This window comes from Ornithodoros turicata, chromosome 2 (genome assembly GCF_037126465.1).
Source record: "Ornithodoros turicata isolate Travis chromosome 2, ASM3712646v1, whole genome shotgun sequence".
In the NCBI taxonomy this organism is placed as follows: domain Eukaryota; kingdom Metazoa; phylum Arthropoda; class Arachnida; order Ixodida; family Argasidae; genus Ornithodoros; species Ornithodoros turicata.
Genome location: NC_088202.1, coordinates 100,357,138 through 100,369,259, shown reverse-complemented (window position 1 = coordinate 100,369,259; position 12,122 = coordinate 100,357,138). Strand labels below are relative to the sequence as shown.

General features: G+C 47.8%; 1 protein-coding gene across 2 annotated transcripts in view; it reads right to left on the bottom strand.

Moving 5' to 3' along the window:
* Window positions 1-7,010: 7,010 nt before the first annotated feature.
* The window catches only part of LOC135385835 (peptidyl-prolyl cis-trans isomerase G-like), a 29,079-nt gene continuing 23,967 nt past the window's right edge, over window positions 7,011-12,122 (bottom strand). For both annotated transcript variants that reach the window (XM_064615386.1, XM_064615387.1), the window contains exons 13-15: window positions 9,764-10,526; window positions 9,586-9,638; window positions 7,011-7,939 (exon numbers count right to left, since the gene is read on the bottom strand). In XM_064615386.1, the coding sequence (XP_064471456.1) occupies window positions 7,198-7,939; window positions 9,586-9,638; window positions 9,764-10,526 (1,558 nt within the window). In that variant the 3' untranslated portion in view covers window positions 7,011-7,197. The remainder of the gene's footprint in view (window positions 7,940-9,585; window positions 9,639-9,763; window positions 10,527-12,122) is intronic.

The following is a 12,122-nucleotide window of genomic DNA, read 5'->3' as shown; positions in this document are numbered from 1 at the left end:
GCTGAAACGCTCTGAAGAAAATGCCCGGAGACTGAAGAAAAAGGTACTCACTGCGGAGAGTGTTATAGAAGATCTCGAGAAGAAATCTCTCGTATCAAGTCAATGCACTGAAATGCTTCGTGGCACCTTGTCTGATGTGCAGCTAGATTTAGTACTGCGCACCCTACAGAACAAAGCTGGAAAAGTAAGCAGAGAGCAGTATCCCCAGTCACTGCGTAGCTTTGCGCTCACTCTCCAGTTTTATTCAGCAAAGGCATACGAGTACGTCAGGAAGACATTTAACCTTTCGCTTCCACACCAGGCGACACTTAGGTCGTGGTACAGCTCTATACACGGCGAACCAGGTTTCACACAGGAAGCCTTTGATGCACTCAAGGTTCTAGGTCCACATCTCTGAGACACAACGTTTTCCCTACCCTCTACGAGCACATGTTCGAGTGCTCTCCAGAAGAAAACCACGTCATTCGCCTCATAAAGCTTATAGCTAACTGCTATGGCAAGATTCGACTTCACCATCTTGCAAAGGAGCACACAGAAAACGTGAATGACAGACCACGACTACGAAAGAAGCTCTCAAGAATCATAGTATTCAACAATCAATGACAATGACTAATGACCATTAAATTAATATAAATATATAAATATAAATTAATATACAACACTCAACTTCTATAGAAGTTGAGTGTTGTATATTAATTTATAAATTCTACATGCCATGTTCGCAGTGATGTTACTGTGCAATTTTATCCAATTTTACTGGGTATCACTTTAAACAAGCCGTTTGTAAGGTAGGGTGGAAGTAAACTGCGGCGTTAACCTCGCAAGTGCAATCACTCTTGCAGCACTTGTTACGTCATGCGCTCTTCGTGCACAGCGCTTCGAATTTCTGTAACGAACTGCGCCGACAGCTGAACAACTGCAACACACTCGTAGAACAGAATACGAATACCAATGGATTATGGAAAAGGCCAAACGAGAACCATATACAGCGCCTAACGAACCACACAACAGGGTGTCTACCAAACTGCAGCCTTCAAATTCCCTGACTTTTCCAGGTTTTCCCTGACTATTTCAAGCGAATTCCCTGACAAAAACAAAAGGGAACTTGGTGCCTGCTCATACGTTTTGATACCAGATCCAACATAAAACAGGCCATTTATTAAGTATTAGTGAGGCTACCCTACTTTTCTGCGTCAGAGCTTGTCATACTGGTGAACTGCTACTCGCAGTAACGTTGCTGCGGCATCGCTTCTCAACCACCGGTCGGCACTCGCGATTCGCCGCGCATCCTCATGGCACTTGTCCGCGATTTTCCCTGACTTCAGCTGCTTTTTAGCCAAATTCTCTGACAATTCCCTAACTTTTCCAGTCACATCAAAATTCCCTGACTATTCCCTGTTTTCCAGATTGGTAGACACCCTGCACAATAACAAACGAAAACCACACACAAACGAAACTACCTTACAATAACAAACAGTGCAAACCCTTTCTAAGCAAAAGGAATTAAATTTATAAGTTGTCATTCACCAAATTCCTCTATTTTTATGCTTCCCGTGCACGTAACTAACGACACCATACACAGGAAGCGGATAAGAAAAACAACGTAATTACCATGAAAACTACAGACACACCGCCGAAGCACGGTAGGAATACACCAGCACACTGATTCCTAAGAAAGATGCGTGCTAATCAACAATGAGGAGCGTTTAAAGAGTAACAAATGCTCCAAATCGAATCGCTTCCCATTGTTTCCTATGGGAGCAGCCGGCGCCATTGGGCCCTCCAACATGGCGCATTTCCGTGGCGCGCTCGGTACTACGTCATACCGAGATCGGGCGAGGAGGAGGCGAGCCAAGAGTGAAAGGATCTCATATTCAAAGCGTGGCGCGGAAGCGCAGCGTGAAAGGGCAGCGTGAAAGGGTTTCGACGGAGATGTTTGGCACCAATAGATCTACATTTCAAACGTCATTTTGTGTAATATTTGGATTTGGATTCACAACCTCTTTAACATGCTCACAAGGAACTGCTTCAGCAGCATTCATTGCACCTTTTTCAAAGTCCGTAACTTCGTTGTCGGGATCTGGACTTGGTCAAAGGGATTCAACTTCTCCACAATAGTACGAAATAGATTTGTGTACAGTTCTTCGAATTTATGCTGCATGAAAGCATAAACAGCTATTGGACACTCTCTGATAGGGACCAGTACAACTTACAACTGAAGAAATATCTTCGTTGCCTCGAAATTGCCATCCATGAACCAGATGTTGCTTGCTGCGAATTTTCGAAAGCATTACACCAAGTTTCGAGGAGGCGTCCGGATCGTTGTAAAACGTGAGCAGCTCTGGCTCGTGTTCGGAAGTAAACTTCCACTGGTTAACGAGCTCGTGTAGTTATATTTAGGGTTGGTGGGGCAGAAGAGGCAACACTCATGGCGGACTGGTTTCTTGGCTTAGCAGTCTTGCTTGTCTTCGGCCCTCAGGGATGGTACTCAGTTTTTCCATGCAAATGCGCGACTTCAGAAGTCTGACATTTACGTACCAGCTCCGGTGGCGCAGCGGTAACGCGTACGCTTGGAGACTGGGAGGTCCGCGGTTCGAATCCGCGGGCCGGCTGTGCCGTCTGGGGTTTTTCCTGGGTTTCCCTCAGATGTGTAATAGGCGTATGCCGGCACAGTTCCCCTGAAGTCGGCCCATGGACGCAGCTATCCTCCCCCCGAGCGGATTCCGCTCGGGGGGAGGATTCACTTCACCCACTTCACCCTTTCCTCTCCTCCTCTCCACCACCTTTCCCTTCCCGAGAAACATGCCGCCTATTCAGGCAGGCAGACCTCTCGGGTTCCTCCCAACGACACACCTCGACATTTACGTGATCAGAGGGGGTGGACACTTATGTCACACTGTATCCGTTGTTCCCTTCAATCACAGCAGCAACCTTGCTCCAATTGTTTTAAGGGCTTTTGTTTCCGGTAGACGTAACTATTGAGGACGAGTTTTCGACGCCCCTTGTCCGACGAAATGAACTCCATCCTACAATACGCAACGGCTTCTTTGCAGAGAGCTATGTCGGCTATGCCACCAAACACAAGTGTAAAAACTGACTGGACGATCGGCAAACTGTAAGAAGTTCACAAAGAAACGGATCACGCTGTTTTCGGCTACATTTTTGTGGCTCTAGAAAACGGGGCGGGCGGGGCTCTTCCAGTCACCCGTGGGCCTTCCAATCCTTACTGTTTAAATTATTGCTTCTAAGCTGGACATTTCTGTCTTCCGTCTTGCCATTCTGTGCAGCAACCTATTTCTCCTTACTTCTGCCCCAAGGTTCCAGAGCAGGGCGTGTTTACTGCCCTTTTATTTTTTGTGAGTAACACTGGTTTACCAGCAGCCATACAGCTCCGTGGCTACACTGGTTTACCAGCAGCCATACGGCTTCGTGGCTAAGTTGACAGCCGTGCAAGCCGATACTGGCAGGAAGCCCGACACCGCCTGTGCTGTCCGGTTGTTTTCCCTCGGCTTTGTTCGTCTCTTTAAGGCAAATGTCGGCAGTTACCTGTGGTGTCGGCCCGGGACGCATTATACCCCCCCCCCCCACACACACACAGAGCAGCAAGCCACCATTCCGCAAGACAGATCGCTCGGCAATAAAACACGGCAGCAACCGACCAAACAGGTTTCTGAAAGACAGGAGAATCAACTCGCTTTGTAGAGGAGATAGTATTCCCCTACATGAGTCCTGATCGGCGATGCCGGAATGTCCCGGAGGGCCAAATGTGCTGGGGTTAGCTTCTCAACCCATGGCCTCACTCCAGGACGTTGCCGACAGAACTGAAGCAGCTTCTGGTGGCGCGAGTCCGTAGCTGGGTGACTTCGTCGTTATTCACGGGCCGCCAGAGCTGTCCTGCTGTTTCCCAGACTATGGGTCGTGACACATTCAACGAAAGAGGGGGGGGGGGGGGGGGGTCGTGAAGCGGCTCGGAGTTTGGTAAAGCTATATCCTCCTTCCCTTCTCTCTGGTGATGTCGATGAAAACAAAGTACAGGTCTCAGCTTAACGCCCTGCCAAAAAAAAAAAAAAAAAATAGAGCTGCGGTCTTCATACTCCCGTCGTTGTTTTGAGAAAATGTGGTCGAACAAAGAAGTTCACTTTAGTCACTAGGAAAAGTAATTCCTGGTGGCACGCGCTCTTTTTCTTTTTGCAATTCTTCTAGCCAGCCCGGGTTCGAGTCCGGGAGCCAGCTGTGCTGTCTGGGTGTTTTCCCCGGATGCTTTAAGACAAATGTCGGCAGTTCCCTGTGAAGTCTGCCCAGGGGAGCTATTCTCATCAAAGTAAGCTACGTGCTTACTTTACACGTCACGAGCTGTTGGGCTGGGACACCGCGACAAGCTCCGCCTGAACGATCCGCCCATTTCTAGGGACATTTATCCCCAGCGCATACACAGCGTGTAGAGCATCACGGCTTAGACCTACAGTGGCGCTGTGTACCGGATTTAAATAGGTTGTATGGGAAAAAAGGAGAAACAATAGTACATCGGTTTAAACGTGCAGGAATAATTATGACGTCCTGATATTATAGTTGCTATAGAATATCTCTCATGAACGGAGCTCTGGCAATTTTGACGTGACATGTTTGACGGCGGGCTGCCGCCGCCGCTGTCTTTTTTACAGTCAAAAAGTGGCGCCACACCCAATACCGTGCTTCTATGAAGAACATTGCTCTTTGAAGTTGTCCCCTCGCTGCCCCTAGATTTTCCCTAGCTCACGGGATCATGTTAAGAGGTACGTCATTTTGACGTAGGCAGTGACGTTGTATCTTACTTTTTGCGCTGAAAAGTAAGCACCGAAAAGAGGGTGATTACTTTGAACGGGGACGGCGGTAACGATGAGAATGGCGTACATGCCTCGGACTATGACTTTTATTTGACTCCAAATACGTTTCCACGACGGCGGAAATGGCGCATAGTGCATAAATATTTGCATTTCGTTGGAAGAATGATCGGACGATCCATGCTCATTGCCGTGGTTCGTGCTTCACCACAATGCACCGCTCTCCGATACAGAGTCGTTCGTCATATCGACGATTGAAGCGATGACGTCTATCATTAAACTAGTAAAAGTCTGTCCCTTACACAGACAGAATTAATAATAATGTAGTGGTCGTTTCGTGCTACTTTCTCGCACGACTCATTACATGAGGGGGGGGGGGGGGGCGTTGTCGGGGTTGTGGACAATGAAAGATACGAATGCAAGGCGAAGACAACGAAATCAGTGTCACTTAATAACAAATGGCGCCGCAGAGGCGTTGCGCATAAACAAGAAATGGCATAAGAAACTGTAGGGGGAATAGTAATCTTTTCGCGCCACTCCGCCAGTTCAAAATCTTGGGCACGCACGAGCGCCATCCCACTGTTTACTTGTTCGCTATCTCGCTCACAACGCGATCGCTACACAAGATTGTTTTCCTATTTTTACCCCGTGGAAGTTTTTTTAGATATTACTATCAAGCAAGTGAACTTGTCATGACCACTTTTCTCCACATTCCTCCAACCTTCTCTTTCAAGTTGTAGTCTTCCGTTTCCGGGGAGACAATCTAAGGGCGGGAAGGACGGTATCATGATGATCGTATCGAGAAAACACAAACACAGCAGCAAGGCTGGACGATCAAATGCTCGACTATTGGCTAACGGCGCGTGAAAACCATTCCCAATAACATCCCCATTGTTCACGCCTTCTTTATTCGGCGACCAATAACCTCCTTGCAAAGAAAGTAAGCAGGTAGCTTACTTTGACGAGAATAGCTCCCCAGGAAGCACGATCCCCCCACACGCACTGGCAGGCATCACTCGGACAGAGCACGCCACCACCACCACCACCACAGAGTAGTGTGTAGTTGTCGTTTCGGCTCATTTGCATAGCGAACTCTGGCAATTTATATCTCAAGGTATGTTCGCTTCTCAGGCCAAAGGACGATGGATTTGAATAATGACTGACTCCAATTCCGCATCTCTCACCTCCCAGCAAACACCTGTCGTCCAGTAGTTGCATAAGCTGTCCTACAGGATATCCGCCTAGCCGCCCAACCCCCCTGCCAAAATGGCATCAGCGCTGCTATCACAACTTTTTTCACCCTGTATTTCACCCCTGCTGTTTCGCTTTTGAGTCTCTCTGTAGAGCCTCACAAGCTAATGTGAAGGCGCTACAGGTTAAAGGCCACGCTAGTATCGAATACCGGATCACAGGTCTGCCACGAGCTCGGGAAAGCCTCATGCACCGGTAGATATTCCCAGCACCCCTCCAAAAGGTCTTACGCCCCCCACCCCCCACCACACACACACAAAAGAAACTGCCAGACAGGCCAAACTCCCTCAACACTCTTTGCATGATCGCCTGATGTACAAATTGGACGCTGCACAGCGTATGGAATGTATATGGAATAGCATTCAAGACGGTGTGAAATTAGAGAGTGAAAAATAAATTTTCAGAAACATAATACGACAGTAGCGCTGACCCATGTAACTAGCCATTCGTGTCACTACCTCCGACAGGGGCGGACTGGCTGCAGACCTCACCGGGTCCATTCCCGGTGGACCGCCCAATGCGGTAACCACTCCCCTTTTCCGGAAATATTGCAGCGGTACAGTAACCCTTCGGAATCTGGAAACTGCTGTTTGCTGTAGTACCGCAAATCTGTTATCAAATTGCAATCGAACGCATGCTTGACTTTTCTATGTCAGGATCTTTTATGCGGTATCTTATGGGTCGCTCCCCTCCCCACTCTACGGGCCGGTCTGATATTTTTCCAGATCAGACTTTTCGTCCTAGTCCGCCCCCGACCTCCGACATTCCGTTAATTCCCTATACGTCCTGTGGAATATGCGAAATTTTCATACAATTTCTTCCCTTCCCGTCTGGTTCTTTCTGTCCTGGTCTCCCTGCTGCGTAAAACTTTAAGTATGCGGTGTACATTTTCAAAGGCGACAAGCACGTTCCACCTTTCCTTCGTGATACCAAAGCAGGTACAAGCTAAACCAAAGATGTTTATTGACGAAACATACAGACACATCACCCTCAATGAAAATGAGTTCCGATGATTTTTAACCTACCGCCTCTAGCCCACAGCGTGACTCTGACAGTGTTCTCTGAGATGCGTGACGTGCGGAATCCACGCATTCTGCAATGTACAATTGTTGCAACAGCAAAGCTTTTAGCTGCTGCTCGAGCCTGAACTGCTGGTTGAACTCCGTCGTCGTTGCCTCGACTGCCGTCCTCCCTTCCTTCTGCGCCTTCTCCCACTTGAACCACTGTCAGCACTGCTGCTCGAGCTCGATGAATCGCTGCTAGAACTCGACGGCCGCCTCCTGGCTCTTCTGCTGCGTCCTCTATTGCCATCGTCAGACGAGTCCCTGTTCCTGCGTCTGTTCCTTGTACGACCCCGATCGCTACGGGACGAGGAACTTGCCGAACGGTGGCTCTTCTTCCGGCTCCTACTCCTGGACCGGTTGCGCTGACGCCTGCGCCGTCCCTCCGAAGAGCTACGAGTCCTTCCTCTGCGTCCTCGGGAACGACTTCTCGAAGGGCGACGACGAGGACTTGCAGAGGAGCTAGATCGCCCTCGCCGAGTGCTTTGTTTCTGTCGTCGTTCAGGTGACTGGTCAGACTTCTTTTGCTCACTCTCGAGGCTTTGTCTCCTGTTGGAAGATGAAGCATTCCCACTTCTGCGCTCAATCTGAGGTTTGTTAGGTGTCCTAGCCGTAGAAGCGGTTGCAGGTTCAGGTGGCCTTTCCGGTTCGCTAGCCCGTTTTTTGGGTTCTTCGTCTGGGACAGGATTGGATGATGGAGGTCCACTTGACCAGCGGTTTCGTCGTGGTGCAGCAGGAGTGGGGGCTTTCTTTACTTCACTGCTCGTTAGAGCAGAGTCTTTGTGGCTACTTCCTGATGGTAGTTTGCTGAGAACAAAAGACCGTCATTAATGTGAGAGGCAATAAATACAGGACACTCACCTTATGCTCTGAAAACAAAATGTCACCCCACAATCTAACTGCTCTGTGCTGAATGATACAGTCATCCTTTCTGATTTTAGGAGGAAGTGTGACGTAGGGCTTTTTGTGGCAAACGGCATATGAGAACGATAAACAGAGGATGCTCCAAGTGTTCTGGTGCAGGAAAAATGATTTTTGACGCAGCTTCGTGATCCGCCGTCAGAGGGCCTTGGGCGTACACAGTTACTAATTTATGATGTGGAATGAGCGCTTTCCATGTCAATTTCAGTTCCATTGTGTCATGGGCGACTTTCCAGTCAATTTAGAGGCGCGAGGTCGGGCAGCCACAAGGCTAACTTGGCGTAGCCGCTTCCTATGACCCAGAGCAGAGCCGGCGTGATCTGCGTGTCCACATAGGCAATGTGTTTCGTTGCCGCAGAGCCTAGTGATCCTCAAAGGTAGCAAGTTACAGTAATCGTCAACAATAGGTCTAAATGATATCTTTAGAGCAGGGAAGGGTAACGTTAATGGTAACGGAAACAGAAACGGTATATTACCAAAATTGGAGATGGTAACGATAATGGAAACGAAAATGAATATCACAGTCCTCCATTACCGGAAACGGAAACAAAAATTATTGTCCGGTATTGAATTCGGGTAATGACTAGCCATTCCTGCTGTGCGATGACATTTGAGTGACTTTTCATTTTATTTTTGTAACTTGATGACTCCATTCCCTGTAACGCTCTAAATAATACATGAGAGCATGGAAACAAAGTGCAATACTGGATCTCGAGGGTGCATCCCTCGCTTACCTATTCTTCCCAGTCCATGACAAACATGTGACTTACATAACACAGGCTCCACGCCCTCTACTCCACCATAGCACGAGGATGTCAGCCTACTATTTTTATTTCTTTTTTCATTTCGCTGCGGCTATGGCAGTTTTGTTTACTACTGAGAGCGTCTGCCTATGAATGCTAATTTTTTTTTATCTTGCAAGATGTGTGCATCCCAACGACGTAAAATTACTTGTGTGGTGTGCACGCGTGACACCGAAGCGGCACTTGGTCAAAACAGGGTGCTGCGCAACAGGTTTTGCACAAATGCAGCAGAAACACCCTCTACGGCGCAGGATGGCGCAGCACCCCGTGATTGGCGCAGTTTGGCACACCACTTCCATCACTGCATTCTGTATGGCAGTTTGCTCTGAGCAAGTACAGTCGTGCCTCGTTAATACGAACACCTTCGTCCCTGACCAAAATCGTCCATAAAGCGAATCGTCCATATTATCAAATACCAAGGAAATAACACAATGAAACATGAAACAGAACAAAGACAGGTGCATCAGTTCGCCTACGGCATCTTTAACCAACAAACAGAAAGATCTGATAAGCAGAGGAAAATGGTTCGGCTAGGGGAGAGGGGTTGCGTTCACCTGATAACTCATTTTTTCACTGCTTTGTGTCATTTTATGTTGACTGGTCGAAAGCGCGACATAGTTGTTTTGTCTTTTCTACATGTTTGGTGTACGTCGCAGTTAGTAATAAATGTACCAACCAGCCCGTTTCGTGCTACGGACAGCAAAATATGCTAGGAAAAGTCAGGCTCACCTGTCCCACTTCGTCTGTGAAGAAGACAATGACTCCACCATGTTCAAAGAGAACTGCAATCAAACCAAGGTAATAGAAATAAGTGATGTTCAGTATGTGAAGTCATTGCTTATGATGCACATGATGCACATGATGCACAAACAGCAGTAATGCCAAGCAAATCAGTCAATGCACTTACCTCATCGGGCTCTACCCCTGGTGGCGGAGGTTCTGTCGGGTCTACCATCACTGGTAAGGAGGATAGGTGACGTGCCCCAGGTGGAACTATGCTCATCATCGAACCACTTTCACTTTGATGTGCATTCTGGTCTTTGCCAATAGATGACGTAACACCCCGTCTACCATCGTTTCTGCTGCTATCTACAGTGTCATTCTTATGAACGTCCGATCCCAATGTACCCATCTCCTTTGCTGCATGCGATGCACCAGATGATTGGACAGGAATGTTTGGTTTTTCCTCCTGTGCTCCATGGACGCCACGTCTGCTATCCTGGTGTGATCGGTGGTGATCTCCTTCGGCAGGCGTTTTTGACGACTCGTCGGGTCTTCGCCTTGATTCCCGACGTGACTTTCCATCTCTGGATGGTGAACGGCGTTTATCGTGATGATCGTGCCTGTTCCGACTTGGGGGTGGTTCATCATCCCTGTCTCGTCTATCCCGTTTCACTGGGTTAGAAGTGCTACCATTGCGGCTTGGCCGTTCTCGCTTTGGTTCCTCATCCTGCTGTGCATCTCGACCACGATTTTGTTCCCTGCTACGTTGTTTCTGTTGGCTCCGATCGGGATCTTGTGGCCGGTCGCGATTCCTTTCCCTCTTGCGTTCACCTTCTGAGCCTCGATCCCGATTGTAGTCTTGACCACGGTTACGATTTCGATCCCGTTCTCTGGCCCTGTTTCTGTCCCTGTTGCCCCGGTCTTGTTTTGCTTCTCCCTGCTCTTGGCTGTAAGGAACAGGAGTGCTTGAGTTAAACCATAGCCTGTTATATTGGGTATGCCTGCTCATTTGTGCAGAGATCAAAGAGCAGCACCCGTCACGTCTGTTTCTGGCGCTTTCCACACAGGGCGCTGCCTGCATAGGATATTTCTCTGTGTTCAGTGTGTTTAAAACAGGAAGCTCTGCAGTCTGAACATGGATTACTTGGTGTGTTTATGAGATTTAGTTTCTGAAATCCGAAATATCATTTATGGAAGTGGAGAAAGAACCTGTGAAAAGTGACATAATATTTCGTGTTGTCCACTTCTGGGACCATAAGTGCTGGACGTTACAGAGTGGGTGTTATAGATGTGGGTTCCAGTCCCATAGCTGGCTAGCCTTTCCAGTGACTTCCACCTTTCATCATTAATTTCTTAGGCATTTGAGGCTTTGTAAGCATTTGTCCTTTCTATGTGTGTTCCAGCCTCAGAACACCAATTGTCTTATACAGCAAGACATTCACACTGACCCGGCAGTGAACGCCATCCATATGGGGACCAGTGGAAGATGTGCAGGTCCACTGTGTAACACATGCAATATACAGAACACAGCGAAAACCCAGATACATTGTAGAAGGCAATTATGTTATGTACTAAGCCACAGGAGCTTGAGTGTTAGGTTAGCATTGCATGGTTATCATTCTAACAATCCATCCACATTTCTCTGAACAATTTTCACAAGGGACTGGACATTTCACGTACGCAGGGCTTTCCTCGATATTCCCACACACCCTTATTGCCTGCAGGGATCTTACAACACCCACAAAGCCTTTTCGAACATGAATACATTTTATATGAGTACACAGCAATAACTGGCTGACTGGGTGAGTGTCTTCTGAGAACTGATGAGCCTGCGCAGTAGCGCGTGGGAGCAGGGGCACATCATCGTCATCATCGGTGGCCACCACAGCCTTATATAGGCGCCTGTCGGGACTGTGCGAGTAGTTCGAATTTCCGAATTAACGGGGGTCGAATTATCGAGGTTTTACTGTATGTGATTTGCTACAGACAAAGTGGTGCATCAAAGGAAAGAGTTGAAGTTCGGAAATTCCAATAACCTGCTGAAACTGTATCCATACTTATTTCTCTGTGAGACTGCTGAGAGAACAGAACCTCTCGATTGGTAATATAATACAGCACCATTGAGAAAAGTGAAAAGCCTACAAAGGAAGGTGCAAAAATGGATCACATGCCATAACCGGGTACAGGGATAAGATGGGCTGACAGTGTGGGAAATCCACAGGCATGACAGAAATTAATAATGCTTGTGAGCTTGTGACCAACTAGGAGGCCAGGTAAAAGTGAGAAAGTAGTCAAAGATAGGATAGGTTAAAAGGGAGATCATGTATAGCATGACCCTAACATTTGTCATTTCTGAACTGCACACAAAAAATCGTTTACGTTGTTTAACTCATCGCCCCGCCTCGTATCTGAATGAATGAATGAGTGTGTGAGTGAGTGAGTGAGAAGTATGTAAGAGTGAATGGGAATAGCATGATTGACTGTCCGTTTCCATTCTACTTGGGGGCACTCCAGCTCAAGGAAAGTTTGCAGTTGTGGTGTAA